The sequence below is a fragment of the Trachemys scripta genome, chromosome 11 (genome assembly GCF_013100865.1).
Source record: "Trachemys scripta elegans isolate TJP31775 chromosome 11, CAS_Tse_1.0, whole genome shotgun sequence".
Lineage (NCBI taxonomy): Eukaryota > Metazoa > Chordata > Testudines > Emydidae > Trachemys > Trachemys scripta.
Window position 1 is genome coordinate 12,251,659 of NC_048308.1, and position 22,077 is coordinate 12,273,735.

General features: G+C 46.0%; 1 protein-coding gene across 6 annotated transcripts in view; it reads right to left on the minus strand.

The window, feature by feature from the left end:
- Positions 1 to 1,319: 1,319 nt before the first annotated feature.
- The window catches only part of STEAP3 (STEAP3 metalloreductase), a 42,880-nt gene continuing 22,122 nt past the window's right edge, over positions 1,320 to 22,077 (minus strand). For 4 of the 6 annotated variants that reach the window (XM_034785205.1, XM_034785204.1, XM_034785207.1 and 1 more), the window contains one exon: positions 10,575 to 13,033. In XM_034785205.1, the coding sequence (XP_034641096.1) occupies positions 12,743 to 13,033 (291 nt within the window). In that variant the 3' untranslated portion in view covers positions 10,575 to 12,742. Of the gene's footprint in view, positions 1,841 to 10,574; positions 13,034 to 22,077 lie in introns of those variants that run through there. The other 2 variants (XM_034785208.1, XM_034785209.1) reach the window with 2 other exon arrangements.

The window sequence follows — 22,077 nt, forward strand, 5'->3', positions numbered from 1 at the left end:
CAGAACTGGGGGCCAGAGGCCGACAGAAGCTCCACAACCAGAGCCAGGGATTGGTGCCCAAAGCCCTGTGTTCGGAGCCGGGGCTGGGGGGTCAGCGCCTGTGGCCAGTGCTTGCCACTGCACAGCTGGAGCCCGGGACTGGAGCCGGGAGCCAGCGCCTGCTGCCACGCAGCTGCAGCCAGGGGCTGGAGGCTGAAGTCCTGCAGCTGGAGGCCAGGGCTGTTTGGTCAGAGCCAAGTGTGTGGTCAGTATTCACTGCCCTGCGGTCGGAGCCCAGGGCCACATGGCCAGGTTCCTGAAGTCCCGCCGCTGGAGCCTGCCGCTCAAACCCCCTCTCCCCAGTGTGGGTCAAAAACTCACCTTGCTCCTGCAGCCTTGCGTCCCCACCTCTCTCCAGAGGCAGTGCAGGCGGTGCATCCAGGAGCAACAAGGAGGGAGGGAGAGGGGCCCATGCTTTGCCCCTCCTCCCCCCGCCTCACCGCCAAGGAGGCTGTCGTGGCTGCATGAAAATCCCCTGGTGGCTGCATGCTGCCATGGTGGCCGCATTTCAGAAACCTTGCAATAGATGGCGTGCATATTCCAATTCTGGCACCGGACTACCTTGCAACGGAGTACATCAATTGGAAGGAGTATTTCTCCATGGTTTTGCAGGCTTGTGGATCACCCTGGGCATTTCACTGACATCAACATGGTCCAGAAAGGTGCATGACATCCGTATCTTTAGGAACATTGGCCTGTACAGAAAGCTGCAAGCAGGGACTTTCTTTCCAGACCATAAGATTACCATAGGGGAAGTTGAAATGCCCAGTGATCCTGGGAGACCTGGCATACCTCTTAATGCTATGGCTCATGAAGCCATACATGGGAAACCTAGATAGCAGTAAGGTGCAGTTCAACAAGAGGCTCAGTTAAGTGCAGAATGACTGTTGAATGTGCGTTTGGCCAATTAAAGGTGCGCTGGCGATGCCTGTATGGCAGGTTAGACCTTAATGAGGAAAATGTTCCCATGGTTATAGCCGCATTTTGCACACTGCATAATATTTGTGAAGGGAAGGGTGAAAAATTTACTCGGGATGGACTGCCAAGGGCTATTAGAGGGGTGCAATGTGGGGTAATAAGAATAAGGGATGCCTTGAGGCAACACTTCAAAGCTGAAAACCAGTAATATTTATTGCTATGATTGGGACTGCAATGGTTAATTAAATTTGATATGCTAGGAAGCAGTTGTGATTGTCTAGGATTCAATGTAAGGAACTGATAAAAGTGCCTGTTGATTTGCAGGTACCATCTGCTATCATGGAAACAAAGAGTGCTTATAATTCAAAGAACTTTTCTTTTATTGCCAAATAAACCACAACCCAACACCACACGCACACACATAGACACACAGATTCTTGGTGGGGGAGAAGGTACTGGGGGGGGGGTGACTTTCAGAGCTGAGCATAAGTCCAGCTTTCGTTTGAAACCCTGTCTACAGGGGGTGGAGTTTAGAGGAGAGCACAAAGTGTCAGAAAGCAGAAAGGAATGCGCCAGGAGAATTCTGAATGTGCTGAAGGGGAGGGCGAGCACGCATCTGCTCAGTCTGGACCATTACAAGAGACTGGAGCATGTCAGTTTGATGCTCCAAAACTTTTATCAGCCTCTCCGTGGCGTATCTATTGTACGCATCATTTTCTTTTCTTTCCTGCTTGTTGCTTTCCCTCCACTTCTTGCATTCAGTCTTTTGTGCCTCTGACTGCAGCAGCACCTCCCAGAACATATCTTCCTTGCTCCATCTCGGGCGTTTTCTTATCTGGCGCAGATGCTCTCCTGCTGTTGGAAGGAGTTCTCAAGGTCATGTCTAGAGAGGCATAATTAACAATAAACAGAAGAACTATTGTCAATTACACACAGAGCATTGAAACACTGCATTAAAATAAACAGCTGGTAACATATCTATCACTTTCTCGGTGACCCTAGGCAAGCACCCATGCAGGAGAACACCCCAAGAATGGTGAGTGAACCCAGGGGCAGGGGCATTGTTCACTGCAGAAAAGCAATGTGAAAGGGTCGCAGGGCACTTATGGGGGTCAACACTCTAAACTCTCCCACCGTTTTCCACAGGTGGAGGTCACTTTTTGGAAAATATCTCACTCCTGAGGAAGGAAGCAAGGGTGCATCTGCTACACGCTTGCATCCTCTGCCCCAGTCCCTTCGCTGCTTGCCTGTGTGCAGCTTTGGTCCCTGCCTAAGTAATTGCAGAGTGGCGCGGGAAAGTGTCTCTCAATGGGGGAAGGAACAAAGCAGCTCTGCCAAGGAACCTCTGGCAGAGGATCACTGAGTGCCTCCAGAAAAGTTTCTCTCTGGAGGAGTCTCATGAAATCTTGGAGTGCGTCAACTCCCTGTTCCGTCATTCTGCCTAGCTGTGGAAATGCCTAGCACACAAACACAGCCAACCTTGTACATTTCTCTGCCCTCAACCCGTTTCAGAACTTCACAAAGCAAAACCACTTATCAGGGGTCTCCTCTCCAGGCTTGCCAGAGAGCGACTGCCAAGACTGGCGATCCACCGCCGGAGTGGAGAACAGCTCCTGACTGGATGTACCATCCGCCGGCCCTGCCGTGGGCTCCACATCTTCAGCCTCCACCTCTTCATCAATGACTTCCTCCTCGGGTTATGTCCACTTTCCACTGGCCCCAGACCCGACGAAGTATCCACGGTGCTCTTGGCGGTGGAGGTTGGGTCGCCACCTAGGGTAGTGTCAAACTCTTTATAAAAATGGCAGGTCTGGGGCACAGCACTGGAGCGACGGTTTGCCTCCCTTGCCTTGTGGTACGCGTTCCTCAGCTCCTTCACCTTTGCGCTGCACTGCAGCGTGTTCCGATCATAGCCCTTTTTACGCAAGCTGCATGCAATCTGGCCGTAGATATCAAAATTCCTACAGCTGGCGCACCGCTGGGACTGGACAGCCTCCTCTCTCCACTCATCAGATCCAGTAGCTCCGCAGTAGTTGAAATGGGAGATTGTTTGCTGCGTGGAGCCTTATTGGAAAAACCTGGGAGGTGAGCGCAAGCCTGCCCACGTCTAAAGACCCCTCCCCCAGCCTAGTGGGAGGGACCACTGGATCCAGGTTCCATTGAGTACTTGGGACAATTAATGAAAAACAGGGTCAGGAGTGTGGAGCCACCATGGTCACCAGGGAGGATGTGATGTGAGCTCCCCACGCTGAGCAAACAGGAAGGGGAATTTCAAAATTCCTGGGGCTTTAAAGGGAGAAAGGTGGAAGGTTGTTCACCTGGCAGCAGGGCAGCAGAGTTGAAACTGCTGACCAGAATGGTCAGCATGGGCATTGTGGGACACTTTCCAGAGGCCAAATACAGCACTAAAATCAAGCATGGTGTCTACACTGGCACTAAGGCGATAAAACTTTGGTGCAAAAAAGCCTTATGATTCTTGTCAACGTGGGTTTTTTTACAGCGCTGCAACAGAGGAGTGTTGGCGCAAAAAGTGCCTTTGCAGTGCGTACACCTCTGCTGCCTTTTGGTGAAAAAACTTGGCAGCGTAGACCAGCCCTTAAATGACATAGAAATGCAAAAGTTGTGTGTCTGTCTACACTGGCTTTATGGCTTATAACAACAATCTATAACCCACTAACAGCTACCCCACAGCTATTGCCTCCCCCTATCCTCCCTAGGACTGGAGGTGTTAATAGGCCAATTCACCTTGAATGGTCTCTTACAATATGTGTTAACTACTCATGCTAAACGAGTCTGCTCCACCTCGTATTTAGCTGTGACACTTGGTATCTACCCTAGAGTTTACAGTGGCATAGCTATCCAATGCAGCTGCGCCGCTGTAAGATCTCTATGATGGGAGAAAGCTCTCTTGTCGGCGTAATTACTCCACCCCCCACCGAGTGGCGGTGGGGTGTGTTTTAGTCACACCCCTGCGTGATATAAGTTATACAACATAAATGGTAGTGTAGACATAGCCTAAGTTTCCCAGACCTGAAGAAGAGCTCGGTATGGCTTAAAAGCGATGTCTCACCAACAGAAGTTGGTCCAAAAAGCTATTACCTCCCCCACCTTGCCCCTCTTTATATATTGTCTGGCAGTGTTTCAGGAAGGGCTCTGCTTTTCTTTGAGATCAGATCTTTTCCCCATTATTTCTTTTTGCTGGACTTCTGCACATAGACTTTCCAATTATGAATGAGTCTAGTAAAGAGGGGCAGGAGAGGTGAGACTTCTTTTTGCTGTTTTTTGTGGCACTGGCCTGGTTGTTTCCTACCTTAGATAAGGTAACTTGTCAAGCCTTCCCCTTTTCTAGCTCAATCCATTCATCCCTTCCTTGTGCTTTTCTTCTCTTCCCTTCTTGCCAACCCCCACCCCCACGTCTTCACTGCAGCAGGTTTTCATGGATGCAGCATTTGCTGCACAGCTGGGACAGCAAAGGCTCACTCTAGTGGTGCACAACTCTTTTTTGCACCCAGTGAGGGATTCGTGCCCTTCCCGAAACAGAAGCTATGTCCCAGCCGTGACCTGAATGAGGAGAGTGTCAAAGGCTCCTTCTGAAACAGGTTCTCAGAAAATCACGCATAACATAACCCTGTCCACTTCTTGGTTTAAACAGAAATGTAGTTTCACCATAGAGTTGTGTGCAATGAGTGGGGAGAACTATAACAAAGCCCAAGAGCTACTCGCGTGATGTATCTTTGTCTGAAGAGAAAGCCAGCAGGTGTCAGCACAGCCTGTTCTTCAGTATTCCAAAGCCTGCATGAGCAAGGAAATATTTAGCATTTGTGAAGAACAGTTCTCTGTGAACTAGTTTAACTTGCAGAGCCTGTGCTAGCTCTCTGGGGCCGAGCGCAGATGCTTTCCTTGCAGACAGTGTTGCATTTTAAATTGAAGTCAAAACGCTGGTGTCAAATCTTAAATTCATCCTGTTAGATTAAGAGCATTCTTCGCATAGCCAGTTCCAGCGTGTCTAAACCTTTGCACAGCCTGGATGTTAATCTCCCCATATCAGTCATTTGGTGTGTTTGGAAAATACCAGTTTTACTTTGCTGAGGCATATTTATCTAGCTTTAAAATAAGTCGGTCTTAACTTCAAGGTGAAGCACTCAGAGCAAACACAAACATACATGCAAAATCCTTCACTAAAACTTCAGCAATACAACGTAAGCCAGAACACACACATTATCTTAATGCCCTCCACCCTGCCCTCCCGTTAGTCCCCCTGTGCAGCGAAAAAAGGGGAATCTTGCATTGTGTCTTCCAGGCCATCACATCTGAGCTTTGATCAACTCAGGTGGGATGTGAATTCCAGTGCACAGAGGTGACAGGCTGTAGTGTTGTGAATTGATTCACTCATCTATCATGGCTGAAGTGGGCTGTAGTCCACGAAAGCTTATGCGCTAATAAATTTGTTAGTCTCTAAGGTGCCACAAGTACTCCTGTTCTTCTTTTTGCGGATACAGACTAACACGGCTGCTACTCTGAAACCTATCATGGCTGAGGTTCACATAGATTATGCCCAGATAATGGGCAACAAGTGGTGCGTAAGGGGGTGTAATGGACTTCCTTACAGTTAGGGTACGTCTATACTTACCTCCGGGTTCGGCGGTAAGCAATTGATCTTCTGGGATCGATTTATCACGTCTTGTCTAGACACGATAAATCAATCCCGGAAGTGCTCACCGTCGACACCGGTACTCCTGCTCCACGAGAGGAGTACGCACAGTTGACTGGGGAGCCTGCCTGCCACGTGTGGACCTGCGGTAAGTACCTTGTATTTCAAACTAAGATACTTGGACTTCAGCTACGAAGTTGCGTATCTTAGTTCAAACTGGGGGGTTAGTGTGGACCAGCCCTTAGTCTCCCATCTATCTACATGCATTAACTTACCAGTGGAAGGCTGGCTACAGAGGAGATGAAAGAAAGTAAAGTTGAAATGTGGGTGCGGGCTGGTCTGTGTGATGTTTTTTCCTTAAATCTTCCAGTTTTGTTTCTCTTGCTTTACTCCTCTCTTCTGCAGTCTCATACTGTGGAAATTACTCTAGGGATTTTCAACCTTTTTTGTGCATAAGCAAAAAATTGTCCTAGGCCATTTAGTTCCCATTAGGGATTCATAATAACTTGTCAAATTTCATTTTATATCAATCACCCCAATGTAAAAATGAGGTAATAGGGGAATGTGATGGGTGGGTTGCTGGTGGTGCCAATGGGGAGGTGAGGAGGATGGGGGTGTGTTCGCTATTCCCCCAGCAGCAGACTTGCTGCAAGAGTGTGGTGGGCCTGGCCCTGTTGTCGCGTGAAACACAGCTCTCCCAAGAGCTGGGAAGGAAGGAGAAGACTGAGGAGCAGATGTGAGATTGGGTTAGGGTTAGAGCAGAGAGGGACAGCAGGAAAAGTGGAACTTTTCATATCTTCCTACACCCTCTGTTGCACCCTAGAACCCACATGATTTTGCTTCACCCCACCAGCAATCCATGGGGTGCAGCCCAGCAGGCTTCCCTCATGAGCCATTGGTGGGTTGAATCTTAGGGCAAGTCCTGATTTACAGAAATCAATTCCTTTATAATGTAGGGGCCAAATTCAGAGGGGTGGGGGTTGGAGTGTAAATTGGATGCAAATCTAAGTTGGTTGTGGCTACACCGAAGAGACCAGAAGAAGGTGCAAAGTATATCAACTTAGACTCATCTCTGCATTTGTCCCTAGGCCTCACATTCTGCCAGATGCGGCATGTAGTGCTGCACAGCTGAAAGTTTCCCTATCCTCTAAGAGCTTGTAGGCTCTCATTTTACATCACACTTGGGTCTAATTTGGCCAACGTTGTTATCTGCACCTATAGGGATGAGGGTGCAAGTGGGCTGGGAAAACATGCCCAAGGCATCTATATTTCTCCTGTTCTGTACTCCACATGTGCTGCTTAAGAGGCCAGATCAGGAAGCCCCTTTGCTTGAATGGCCTTAACTTTAAAATGTCAAGTATTGGGCTATTCCCACATTGGTGTGCAGTCAAGCAAGCCTCAGGCTCAACGACCGTCTAGCCGGCATGAACTAAATCAGATCAATGGTCTTTAGTCAATGACTTCATCCAGAGTTAAACAAGTGGTGTAGAGAGGAAGACCCCCCCTATAAGTCATTAGTGTTAGCTGAGCCTCTCATTTTCTTTTTCTATTTTATCAGGGGGAATCTGGCTTAGCAGAAAGCACATCTGGCTCTCTTCTAGCATCTGCTTTCCTACTGCTGCCTCTAGGGTACTGAATGACATCTATTTAAGAGCAAATATTTGATAGTAGATGACTCTTTAATCCAGGAGAAAGAGGCATAACAGCTGATTTTGGCTAGAAGTTGAAGCTAGATAAACTCAAATCAGGGGCAAAGGCAAATATTTTTAACAGTGAGGGTAACTAACCAGTGGAACAGCTGGACATGGTAGATCCTCCATCACTTGCTGTCCTTAAATCAAGAGTGGACATCTGTCTAAGAGACATGCTCTAGGTCAATTACAAGTCATTGGGTTTGTTGCAGGAGTCATCAAATGACATGGCCAATACTATACAGGTCAACTTAGATTGTCATAATGATTCTTGCTAGCCCTACATCTATGAAAAGTGATTAATTTGCTCCATGAACAAGAACAGCAAATAAGGTTATATTGTACCCACATATTGTACATCACATGTTTAATTTAAATTATCTGGCTCTGAGTTTCACATAAGTTCTTGGCAGTGGGAAACTAGTCTGTATAGGAGTTCTGCAAAACTGTCACTCACTAAACAATAAATTGAACCAAACCTCTTTAGTGTAACAAATCCATTGTTTCAAAGCTAAGGCACAATCTACAGATTCCACTAACTTGATGCATGAAATTTTGCGATCCAGAATACACAAACAGTGACAAAACTTTCAGCTGTAACAGCTAGTATACCTGTGCTAGTCTTCTTGGTGACTTGGAGAGATTTTATGAAATACACCTTATAGCAGTTTTCAAGCAATTGCATCCCCCTTAAGATTTAACCATAGTTTGATAAATCACTTTGTAAGTAAATCCCTGAAGAGCAGGAGACCAAACACATTGCTAAAAGCCCTGTATAATAAGGAAGGCGTCAGAGAGCCGTACCTGCAGAGGCTAAACATTAGCACAGGAATTTAAATTAACTCATTAAAATCAATTTACAAACTAGCTCATTAAAATGCTACACTGCAGATCTAGAAATGGTGGATCTGTTATCCCACTTCCTTGAGGTAGTGACTAAAGGAACTGAGGCCAAAGAGACAGTGTTAAAGATTGCATCTTTCCACTCTCACTAAACTCATCCATTGTCCCCTTCTTCTTTAGCTCTATATTAAGGCAACCTTTTGCTTACTGAAGTAAGCTCTGCTATTCCTGAACTGCAACAGCTTGTACAATATCCATGGTCAGCACCCACAAAGGCCTGCATAATTAAATATCTCTTGCAGCTGTAACTAATGCAAATATGTGGAATATTCCCTCTTCCACTCATATGACATAGAATTGACAAGTCTATCAGAGCATTGGTCCTTCTAGGTAGTATCTTCTCCCATCACAACAGCAAATACCAGCTGCTTACGTTAGTGGGTTTTGTTTCTCACATTTAAATCCTGGACAATCACATGGCTTTATTGATAGCTTTATTTAATAGAAAGATATTTTAGATTAACATTGTATTGTCTATAGAAAAAGAGACAGCACACAAGAATGAGTGAGTAATGATGCCATTATACAGGCACATTCATTCTAGCTTTATAGAGCTATAATTGTAAGACTAAGAGGCCAACGATGAAAGAGGATTAAAACTGGCCCTGTTCTCACAGCTTTACAATAGGTTCTTATACCCCAAAGGCACAAAGTAAGCAAAACAGAAAATAAAAATACAAACAGCTTGCCATTTCAGCTATAAATCTTGCAACAAATATACAAACACCAAGTACAAAAGTAATAACAGTAACCAGGAAATGTTTAAGCTAACATTCCTCAACCCCCTAGCTACATCAAATAATGCAGTGGGGAAAGATGTTAAAAAGGCAAAGAGCATTTCCAAAGTTTTCTTAACACTTTTTAAAAATTATTATTTCTACAAAGTCAGAATAAATTATTCAAAATTTTAGTATCAAGGATTTAGGATATAGACCCCAAAGGGTAGAGCCATTCTGAAAGTTGCACGAGTTAGGACTTACGTTCTGTAGGTAGAGAAATTGGTCCTGGGGTAGTCAATTTTATTTTTTGTCAAGGTCCAAATTTCTTGGTCAAGGTATAGGCAAGATCCAGACTCCAAAGAAAATAATAAGAAACCCAACAATAACGATAAGTAAATACAAATATTTTGGTGTTCAATCAAAAGTGACTGTTGGTCCGGATTTGGCCCACGGCCCACCTATTGACTACCCCTGACTCTACAGGTTCAGCCCTACCACTTCTTGCTCTGTGAGTGGTCCTGTTGATGTCAAACCCTATGTCTCAGTGCAAAAGTTATCTTGATATAAAAAAAAAAAAGTTTTTTTTTGGTTTTTTTTAAACACACACTGAAGACAAAGCCTAAGGTTTGCATCTGAAGAAGTGAGGTTCTTACCCACGAAAGCTTATGCTCCCAATACTTCTGGTAGTCTTAAAGGTGCCACAGGACCCTCTGTTGCTTTTTACAGATTCAGACTAACACGGCTACCCCTCTGATACCTAAGGCTCATGCAACTTTCTCTCCCTCTCCTCTTTTTTTGCTAACAGTGTAGCAGTCTACCAGGTTGCCTGCTGCAGAGGAGTGAGAGGAAGCACAGATGTGAGAATAAGCATCAGAATCAGGATTCTTTACCTTAGCCAGAAAATGTGAAAACTAGTGATTTTATGTTGGCTTTGCCTGATGATGAAATACAGCAGGAGGCTGGAATGAGTAAGTGGACTGAATTCAAATTCACTTCCAGGAGTTAAATTGAAGTGGATGGAATTACACCAGAGGTGATTTTGGCTCAGACCTCTCGCAGAAGCTGTAATTTGCCATTCAGTTGCACATATTACTGTCAAATCTATCTGCTTTGTGAGTAATGTTAGCAGATAATGATCTGGGCATGGAGGGGTTCTCGATAATTCTCCCTGCCCTGAAAGGCACAACAGGGACACACAATAACTCCCTTCTTATTGAAGGAATTATCATGTGATTGTGAAATCCAGCACACTGACTCTTGTCTTGATTTCCTTTTATTTAGCAGGAAGACATGGTGTTTTGAGATTCCAGGGTGATTCTTACACAACAGCAGAAATACCTGAATATCATCGGGGGACTATTAGTAACAGCTTGTAAGTCTTACTCTCCCCAACAGTTTAAGGCTGAACAGCAAGTTCTGATCAGCAGCAACTTTTAAAAATTCTCGGGTGAGTCAGGTATTAACACCTGTCATATCTTCAAGGCACTGTCCAACAGCAACTTGTGTACTTTACTCCGTTGTAGGAAACAAGGCTATTACAACCAGATCCTAACATCACCTAGATGGTATTTGGTCCTGCATGCGGGCAGGGGACTGGACTCGATGACCTCTCGAGGTCCCTTCCAGTCCTAGAATCTATGAATCTATGAATCATACTTTGATGTAATTCTTCTATTTCCTCTTGATTCTCCTTTTTAAAGGATCTGTTGTAAAGTTTGGCAGTCATCGTAGACAGACAAGTTGTAATCTCTATGGGGCAAAGACTGTGGATTTGTATGTGTTGTAAAGCATCTACGACATTGGTTTGTTTTCAGTCAAGAGTGGTGTATTAATTTAGACTGTGGACAGTCTGAACAATCGTTGTGATAAAGAAAAACAAATATAGAGTCTGATTCTCCACTGCCTTGCACAGAGTGTGGGCATCATTCACCCCTGTGCCAAGTAAGTGAGAAGTTCTGCCAAACGATGCTAGTATTTTTATTGAGCGTGTGCATAGTCATCTAGCCAAGCGATTGGCATCTTCAGTGGCGTGATGCAGTTCTTCTAAGCCACCTCTGACCCTAGTCAGCAGGCATTCCTCGACAATGTGCGGCATTGTCTGTGTTGTGCCGCAGCTGCACAAAGGGCTGTCCCGAAGGCCCCAGCGATACTGGTTGGCTGCACAGAGACCCTGCCTGGTCTGGAACCTGTTCAACAGGGGCCACTGGCGACTGGGCAGGTCAAAACCAAGCGGGCAAATTGTGGGGTTGGCGACAAGGGGCTGGTTGGGGATTATAACAGATATCCATTCCTCCCACCAGAACGTTTCCGCCCTAACATCCTGACGTGGCAGATGAGACCATAATGGGTGACGTGACGGCAAACGTGCAGCTGGTGGTTTGAAAAGGTCATTGTGCAGCGGCAGGCTTGAGTTGGCGTGTACTTTCTCCAGTAACCTGCCAGTGGTAACCTCTCGTCTGATAGGAGGGGGAGCACAGGGTGCCAGAGATGATACACATGGCGGCATGTAACTGCGCATGATGCCAGTGTATGATACTCACTTTGTAGCTGAGTAAATGACTCTTGAAGGTGCAAGGCGCTGGAGAATCAGGCCCATAATGTGTAGCTGCGTTGGTGTCCATTCCATGACTGAGACTTGGTCAGAGACAGATGAGTTTTAGCCTTTGTGAGAATGTTCACAGATGTAAACTCCCATTTTTTGGAGGTACTGGATCTGTCACAGAGAGGGAGATGTGTCATTGCTGGTGGTGAAACAAATACACCTGATAGTTGTTGTTGTAGATGTAGTTGAGCACGTTGATTTGAGTTTAATAAGAGTAGTTTCAAATGGCGTCACCCCATTAGTCACTGCTAATTCAGCTGGCAGTTGTCATTTCCCCGATGCCCAGAGTCAATATCATGAAGCTGTGAGTCCCTTTGGAGGTTATCTTTACACTCCTTCCATTGGGGGATGCACTAAACTTTGGTTTCACATCACTGAGAATGTGTGGTCGCAATGACCACTGCGGATTACACTAAGGTGTAAATGCACTTCAGGCACGGCGCTGTCTTCAAAATCTATTATAACCTTTGGAAATAAATCAACTCTTCCAACGGTACAAATATGCACATGCATCGCCCACATCTACAAGACCAAAAAATGCACTGTCCACATTTGAGAAAGTCGTGAATACTGAGATGTGCCATCCAATTTGTTGTGTCCAGGGGTCAGGTTTGGAAACACATCCCAAAGTTCTCCAAGTCACTGGATGTTTCTGCTGTGGTGGCAGGAGTTAAGTAGTTTGCGCTGAGATTTATACTGCCCTCATTCAGCTTCAGAGTCGACTTCCCATGTGGAAGAACCCCAGGGACTGCTCACACTTCTCAGAACCATTGTTTTGGTTTAGCAGCAGATTCCGATGGTCCATCAGGTCACATGCAGAAGGATTTCTTCATAATTATATGGGATACAAATTGTCCCCCCAGCTATTTAAAAAAGAGAGCAGCTGGGGCCCCAACAGAGAAGCATCAGTACAGAGTACCACCAGCTACTGTCTCAATCGACCAATACGACCCATAGAATTCCATTTGTTTTCTACATGTATTTACAGCTGCTCTCTCAAATGTCATGATGATTTTTTTAAGGCAACAATCATGGTAGCAAATCAGCAATATATTTTAAATATTACTGCGCAAACTAATTTAACAGTAACTGATTTTTCTAAAGTCACCAACTATGAATATCAACCCACAAGGCAATTATACCAAACATACACAATTAGGAAAAACCTCAAGAAATCTTCATAGTGCTTTGAAATTCTCCATCAGTAAGAGAGGCTCTGCTACACATTACTGGAACTTTCTCCGCTTGAATATTCACCAGTTGCACTGGGCAGTGTGAATTTCACGTACCTTCCCTTTTCCCAGCCGTTCCGAATGCGCCGCAGTCTTTGGTGGATACAGGGCAAATGGAAGAATATTTTCGCTAAGATCACAGTACATGGCACCAGTAGTGTGAGTGTGTAACTTGGCGGCAGATAGAATTTGTATTGGTTTTCATCAAAGGCCCTTGTCCATCCAAAGGTGAGGGTGTGTAGGGTGCTGACTACCAGGGCAATAAATCCAAGGGTGGACTACAAGGAAAAGAAACACACTATTTACTGAGGTGCCACACTTCTCACAGTAGTAATACTTAGCGTAAATAAAGCCCTGAACACTTACATGGCACTTTGCTGAAGTAAGACATTCCCTGTCTGCAGGGCATAATAGCTAAGGATTCGAAATCCGTTCCCACTAAAGTCAATGGGGGATTTGCCATTGGCATCGCTGTGAGCAGGACTGGGCTCTAGCCAAGACCAGCATCTTCGACGCGCAGTATAACCATTAACGAACTCTCACCACTTCTGAATACGTGCTAGCCTCAAGTTAGTGGTGGGGAAACTGGCGTACAGAGGTTGAGTGAATAATTGAAACAGAAACAAGCTGGTGTAAGTGATAACCTACAGTGGTTTCCCTGTCTCCACTCTGGGTTTGTGCAGGTCCCACTGATAGCTGCAACTGGGGCAAATCCCAAGTGTATGCTATGGTGGAAGCACGTATTCAATGGCTCGTTTTTAAGAGGCCTGCACAGCCAGCAGCTGCTGCAGGGCCACTTATTTAGGACCCTAAACATGGACTTAGGCGCTTAACTTTAGCCCCCCAAAATCCTGATCAATGCTTCTTGTTAGTCATAGCCGAGAAACACTGCCTTCCAGAAGCCAAGTTGGGTGATTGGTGGGGAGGGAGGGGGGAGGAGGGCAGCAGGAATGATGGGGTGGAGTAAAGATCAAATCTTCTTATTTGGAAAACAAAAATCAGCTGGAAATTGCTGCTTCTAAAATGTTGCCTCCTGGTTGTGATTGTTAGTTGACAGTTATACCAGATTTCTCAAAAGTAACCTGGTTAATAATGACAAACAGACCAACTGTACCTGTCCCGCAGTGTAATTAATTGGGCATTTAAAAGGATTGGGAAGTGGAGAAGAAAGAAGCTCTATGGAGTCTACTTCCCTATAAGTGGTATATAGTTAGCTACTTAAATGACCCACATCATTCTGAGCACCTTAGAGTCATCACTGGATTTCATTCTTACAACACCCTTATGATTTAGAGAAATATTATCCCCACGTTACAGATGGGGAACTTATCCATGGTTCTACAGAAAGTCTGGGGTAGAGTTAGGACTCAAACATGTGTTTGCTGAATGCCAGTGCAGCACCTTATCCCCTAGACTAGAGCATCCTTCATACCAAACCCATCCCTCCTTCCTACTCAAAGTCTCATCAAATTCCTAAGCCTAAGCGATAACAAGCCCCCCCAACTAGATGAGGAGAGGTTCATCTTATTTGGAAAATTAAGAATGATAACTAGCCGGAATGTGCCCTGATTGCAGTTGAAAGATACAGTGCTCCTAACAGCAGCAATCGAGTCATCATGGCTCATACATCATTTATTGGCTGTTAGCTCTCACCGGCAGCCAAAAATCCCTGGGTGAAAAGTGGCAGGAAATACCAGCTTATGACTAATCTTTCAGAGAAAAGATTTAAAATGGGGAGGGGAAAAAATGTACAAAGTGAAGCAATACCATTCTGCATTAGGCAAGGTGTTCTTTTGGAGAGTTAATCCAAAAGGGTTTTCACATAACTTATGGCACTTGAGGCTGAAGTTAATTATTTTTTTCCCTTTAGTTTCTTTTTAAACAACTGCTGGTAGAAGTGAAGCAGAAGCAGAAGCAAAAGTTAGGACAAAGCATCACCGTGGATCAGTTAGTATTAAATGAAAAAAAAAGCCTACCTTTAAATGATGTTAATTTTGTGACCTGAAACAAAACACTAATAGGCCAGGAATTCCTAGATAAGGCTATAACTCAGTCCAGAATCAGAGCAGAAGTTCCTTAGAATGCAACAGTGGCTAATTCATTAGTTATACAAATGAGCATCTAGATAATAACATGATGTTTGAGCCTGATCCGACATCCACAGCAATCAATGGGCGTCTTTGACTATAATGGGAGTTGTATTGGGCCTGCTGTCCTCCTACAATGTGTGTGGGTTGTGTGCTACTGCCCTCCACTGGCTAAAGAGTCAGTATGTGGGATCAGCACTGCCTTGTGGCTAAAACATGCACATAAGCTGAGACACCAAGTCATTCTAGGGCAGTGGTTCCCAAACTGGGGTTCGTGAACCCCTGGGGGTTCGCGAAATGTTACAGGGGGTTCTTGGGGGAAAAAATCCCTAACGGTGGACAGAGCTGTCCCTAGGAACCCCGGGCAGCACGGGGCCAGCAGCCTGGAGCCCCTGAGCTTCCAAGAGCTAAGCAGATCAAAGCAAGCCTATCTATCACACTGAGGAGATTTAAACTTCAAGACTCCTTATAAGAAATGGAAAGGGAGGTGGATATTTTTTGCTGATTTTATAATTAAATAGGCAGCTAGTATTGTTTTTTAAATTATTATGAAGAACAAGTTTAAGCTTTGTTGTAATGTGCGTTGTTTGCCTGGACTGCTCAAGACCTGAATGCTTGTGGAAGGAGGAACTCTTTGAGTTGGCTTCTTAAATACCTTCATGCTGTTTCACATCTTATACTCCGTGATGAAACATAGGAGCCTTTTCTTATAACAGGCTTATTCAAAGTTATACAAGCTACGAAAGTGAGATCTTGGAAGAGTGTTGCCGTTTTCATAATGTAATAAAAATACTATAATGATAAAGAATAATTAATAATAGTGTGGAATAAGCATGTGATAAAAATAAATGTTATATTTCCAAGGTCACTGCTTTTATAATTTATACTCAGATAAAGGAGAAAATCCCTGGAAATATTCATTTTTAGAAGGGGGTTTGCGAAACTTGACAGTTGAGTGAAAGGGGTTCGCAGGTTGTTAAAGTTTGGGAACCACTGTTCTAGGGGACATCTACACAGCAACAAAAGACCTGCGGCAGTGAGTCTTAGAGCCCGAGTCAACTGACCTGGGCTTGCAGGGCTCTTGCTGCAGGGCTAAATAGAGCAGTGTAGACATTTAGGCTCGGGCTGGAGCCTGGGCTCTGAAACCCGGCAAGCGAGAGTGTCTCGGAGCCCGGGCTCCAGCCTGAGCCCTAATGTCGCCACGGCTATTTTTAGCCCCACAGTGCAAGACCGAATCATTTAACCCCAGCTCTGAGACTTGCTGCCATGTTTGTTTGTTTTGCTGTGCAGACGTATCCCTAGAGGCTGCTAAATGAATGCACAAGGTTGAAAGTCTCACAGGTTACTGGCCTAATAGGATGAAGAAGCTGTCAAGCATCCTGAAAACACTTGTACTAGTTTGCCAGCGTTTCTAGCCCTGATACAATATTGGATCTTGATGTCATGTAATTCTTGCTCTCTTTCTCAGTTCAGTTTCTAGCTAAGAAACTATCTGATTAGCAATACAGTTTTTTATGCTGTTTCCATATGGGTTTACTGCCCACGTAGGATTCCATTAAAACAGCATATGTTGAAGTACTCTAAAAAGTGCTATGTAAAAATAGTACCTCCTTACTCAATCAATCAGCTTCCCACGTGTCTTCTATTGTAGATAGGTTCTTATACCACCCTCATATCCATGGTACCTGGAGCCTTCCAGTAATGAGGCATCAATGACCATGGCTAACACCTGTCCCATGTGGCTTGTTTAGACTTGTCTGTACGCTGCAGTGTTCAGAGTGATCTTTTGCTTCCTGGTAAGTCTACTACTTTTACTCCCGTTAGCACTGCAGAGTCAATAGAGGAAGGGGCAGTGAGGTGGATTCCACTCTGGCTCTCTCATCATCAACAAAACGGTTAAAGAACTTCTGATAGCAGAGTCTTGATTTCTGGTGATGCATGAGCCAGAAAGAAGCCAGGTCAGACTGACGTTCAGATTCCAGGAGGGGTCTGCAGGGCTAGAAGTTAATAGGCAAAGACATCCCCCCCTCCTCCACACACACCCCTTTTTCAATCTGGAAGTCATTCCATGATGACAAAAATGGAAGCCCTGTGTGCCATTTGAGTCACAGTTTTAAAACTGAATCGCTCTGGGGAAAACAAAACATAAGGGAAGATGAAAAATTTCTCCATTTAAGTCAAGTTACACACATGTACCATTGTGAAAATAAAATGCAATGTCTAAATCATGTATAGTTCCTGTTAATCTTAAATATTGAGATATGCAGGGACTACTGAAAAATTGAACATTTAAAATAGTAAATCCTCTGGGTTTGTGCAGCAGCACAGGTGTGGTGTTGCTACTTTAAGGTTGCACATGCAAGCAAGTTTTTGGCCAGTTAAGCACCAAAAGCATATTTTAATAGAGTAGAGAGATCAAACACTACAAATATATGATGCTCACACTACTGAATGAGGCCTGAAACGATCCAGATGAGAATTGGATAAAAATAATGCCTGGATTTATATTTTTAAAAATTGCTGACGGATAGAACTCTCAAAAGACCCTCGGACAATTTTATTTGCCTCAAGGCAGGCAAATAAAGAGCATTGAACTTGGAATTTCATTTTAAACACATCATTGATGAGGCCAAGATGGGAGCAAAGCTTTGATACTGATAGATGCTCAATTTGCACCTTTTCAAATCTTTCAGTCTTTTCAAACATTTTGTACAGCATTTTGAATATGAAGAACTATGTAAATCTCAAGTTTATTATAACTCCTAAACTAGGGCTACCATATGGGGGTCTGTCTGGGGGCGGGGGTGTGAATATGGGGTGGGGGTGTGGATAAGGGTCGGGGCAGTCAGGGGACAGGTAGGGTAGTAGGGCGTTCTCAGGAGGGGGCAGTCAGGGGACAAGAAGCAGGGTGGCTTAGATAAGCGGTGGGATCCTAGGGGGCAGTTAGTGGCAGGGGTCCCAGGAGGGGGCAGTCAGGGGACAAGGAGCAGGGGGGGTTGGGGGTTCTGAGGGGGGCAATCAGGGGGTGGGAAGTGGGAGGGAGTGGATGGGGGTGGGGCAGGGGCGGGGCTAGAGCGGGGCTCCTCCCCCCCAGTGTCCTCTTTTTGGCTTGTGGAAATATGGTAACCCTACCTAAACACTTTGGATAAAGTGTTCTGCACTGTACAGTACAGTGATTGCTTCAAAGGGACAGTGAACAAGAGTATATTCTATTCCACCATGCATTCATTTAGCAGGAAAAAATAAACATCTGCATGTGCACTTTCACTGCTAATGTGCAAGGATAATAAATGCATCTATTACTGTTGTGTTAGTTTCTCCAGCTATCAGGAAATGCATTGCCCATTTGCTTAAACACTAATAATCCAAAAATTCCTCATTGGAAAATCTAGAAATTAGCATTTCAAAGAAGTTTAAACTTGCTTCTCCAACAAGATATGTCCACAGGAAGTCTCAATACCTTCATTGCCTTTTCTGCATTCCAATCAGCTGGGTAGCTTGTATTGCAAAGTCGTATTGTTATCCTGCACTTACAGAAATAGGTGTAAGTGTAGAGTTACCATATTTGAACTTTCAAAAAAGAGGACACTCCATGGGGGGGTAGCCCCATCCCCTATCTACTCTCTCCCACTTCCCGCCCCCTGACTGCCCACCACAGAACCCCCAACCCATCCAACACCCCCTTCTCCTTGTCCCCTGATCATCCCCTCTGGGATCCCTGCCCCGAAGCACCCCCCGGGACCCCACCCCCTATCTAAGCCTCCCTTCTCCTTGTCCCTGACTGCCCCCTTCTGAGTAAGTGAGCCAGGATTTCCATACACTAAGCCAGCCAATCATAATGCAGGGAAGCCAGGAGCTATTTTGGAACAGGGAGTCATTTATTTGTTTGATACCAACGCTAACACATTGTTAGAATGAATTGAGAATGATTGCCAAAGGGCCTGTACTATGCTCTTATTAAATGCACTAGTAAGAGACAGCTGTGCTGGCTTCCAGGACCGTGTGTGCATGGTATGTCTACACTGCGATAACAAACATGAGGCACCAAGTCTCAGAGCCTGGGTCAGCTGACAGGGGCTGCAGGGCTAAAAATAGTAGTGTAGACATTATGGCTCAGGCTGGAGCCTGGCCTTTGAGTAGGGTGACCAAGTGTCCAGTTTTCGACCAGAACACCTGGTCGAAAAGGGATCCTGACAGTGCAGACTGTCCGGTTGGCAGCACCGCGCAGGAGGGCTGGCAGGCTCCTGCTAGCCTCTGCGCCGCGCAGCTCCTGGGAAGCAGCTGGCATGTTCCCCCCGGCTCTTACGTCTAGGGGCACCCAGAGGGCTCCTCCTGCTGCCCCTGCCCCAAGCGCCGCCTCCACAGCCCCCATTGGCTGGGAACCGTGGCCAATGGGAGCTGCAGGGGCAGGGTCTGCAGACCGGGCAGCGTGCAGAGCCGCCTGGCCGCACCTTCATGTAGGAGCCGGAGGGGGGACATGCTGCTGTTTCCAGGAGCTGCTTGAGGAAAGCGCCGCTTGGAGCCTGCACTCCCGCCCGCATCCCAGGCCCCAACCCCCTGCCCCAGCCCTGATCCCCCTCCCACTCTCCAAAGCCCTTGGTCCCAGCCTGGAGCACCCTCCCAAACCCCTCATCCCCAGCCCCACCCCAGAGCCCTCACCCCCTCCCGCACCCCAGCCCCCCTGAGCCAGCCAGGTGAAAATGAGCAAGCGAGTGAGGGTGGGGAGAGCGAGCGACAGAGGGAGCGGGGATGGAGTGGGTAGGGTCTCTGAGAAGGGGTGGGGCATGGGCAGGACCTCAGAGGAGAGGCGGGGCAGGGGGCAGGGCAAGGGTGTTTGGTTTTGTGCGAGTAGAAAGTTGGCGACCCTGTAATTTTATAGCGCTGCAGTCTGAGTCCCAGGGAGCTGAGCCAGGCCAGCCGTAGATGTGCTGTCGGTCTTTTGTTGCAGTGTAGACATACTCAAAGACATACCACCGCGGTGGAGGGGAGCAGGCATGCAGCGTGGTTCACGACTCTGGAAGGAGGAAGGTCTGACCAAGGGCAATGTTTCCAAAAGTGAAAGTGGGAGCCCAAGTCCCATTTTCAGAAGTAATTTAGGCACTTAGGAGGCTCACTCTCATTGCAAGTCAATGGGACTGAGGCTCCTGAGTCTTTAATGACAGTGGTTCCTCAGCACCTTTGAAAATTGTATCCTTAGACTCCTCAGTCCCGTCTGAAAATGGGGCTTGAGGGCTTCTGAAAATTCTACCCTGGAGCTCTGCACCTATGAAAAGTGCCACTGGCTCATTTATATTAGAGCGGAGCAGCCCAGACCTTTTGAAATCTGTCTACTCAGTAGTCAGAATATTTATTTTATGCTTATTCTGTTTTATTTAAGTTCTTCCACTGAGCCCATCACTTTCCTGAGGCCATCAAAGCCAGACCCTTCTGGCTATTTAAAAAGGAATCCCATAGCTACTGGGGGTTTGCAATGGAGAGACTCCTGTATGTTGATGATCCACCTATGTGACAACCCACAATGAAATGCAGATCAAAGGAGTGAACTGACCTGTTCTGCTCCCGTTCTGATGAGAGGCAGTGTGGTCTAATGAACACAGCCCTGCAAGAGGAATTCCCCCTCAAAGCCTGGCTGTATCACTGACTCATGGGGTAGCTCTGGGTAAGTCACAGTCTTGCTGCCTGCCTTAACCCACTTGTACAATCAGGATAATGCTTGCCTGCCTCACGACAGTGTGGCTGTGAGGATCAATTGGTGTTCGTTAAAGCGCTATGTGAGGGCCAAGCATTAGTAATAGAAATGCTACGTTATTCCCTTATGTGCTTCCAGTGTGTTCATCTCCATGGGCTCAAGGTGCCATTACACAGATTACATAAGAACATAAGAACGGCCATACTGGGTCAGACCAAAGGTCCATCTAGCCCAGTATCCTGTCTTCCGACTGTGGTCAATGCCAGGTGCCCTAGAGGGAATGAACAGAACAGGTAATCATCAAGTGATCCATCCCCCTTCGCCCATTCCCAGCTTCTGGCAAACAGAGGCTAGGGACACCATCCCTGCCCCCATTGATGGACCTATCCTCCATGAATTTATCTCGTTCTTTTTTTAACCCTGTTATAGTCTTGGCCTTCACAACATCCTCTGGCAAGGAGTTCCACAGGTTGACTGTGCGTTGTGTGAAAAAAATATTTCCTTTTGTTTGTTTTAATGTACCATCAGCAATTCTCCAAGCAAAGGACTCAAATCTCAACTCCTCCTTCTATTTTTAAGATGCTGACATTGCAGTTAACTCCTCCGTGCCGGCAGGACTCAAGTTAGCTGTTTATTAGGTATTTTGCAGGAGCACTTAACATTAGGGAATCCTGACTTATATCTAAGCCCCTTTACTTTCATAAAGCCCTCTATGTATTTGTCACTATAGCTATTAGGATGGATAATATTAGGCAAAAGTCCCTTAGTTAAGACTTTAGTTAACATTGCCAGCCTATGCCCCCAGCACACTACCTCTGCTGAATGCCTTTAACGATCCGTCTTTTAGAAGCACAATCACGGATCTCTGCTTGCAGCAATCATAATCGCTTGCATTTCTATAGTGCCTTTCATCCTGACGTGTCCTAATGCTCTTTGCAAGCTCTACACCGCACGATCATCACATTATGCATGACTGAAACGCAGCCATCTCTGTGGGAGAACAAGCCAACCGGAGGGAACGTTTCTACGCTGGCAGGGAGAAGGACTAAAATGACCTAAAAGGCATTTTGCATTTCTAACTACTATGAGAGCTTTTTAACAGGGCAGCATTATGCAAGGGTGCAGGCTGGGAAGGGAAGGGGAATCCAACTGAACAGGCAGGAGGGATTTTAGGCAGGCAAAGCCTTTGCTGGAATGTTGCCAGGAAATCAGAGTTAACCCCTCTAAAGTGGCAAAGGAAACACCAAAGGGAGAAAGTTTCAGACAAGGCATTAAATGAGTAGCAGAGTCGCTCATGCGCACAAAGCCTGCCGTTAATCAGCATGCAGCTCACTAACAGACGTTACAGGATTGCACAGGGACAAGAAGAAACCCGACGCCTTTCAAAATAAAGGCTAGATCCTCCAGCCCTCTCTGCGAGAGACCAAAGCCCCAAACAGAGTGGAAATGTTTCCCCAGGCTGGCGTGCAGGATGGCCATGCAGGCAAGACTCCACATCATCCCCTATGGGCCACAGAAAGCACTCACTGGGCAGGAGTGCGGTGGG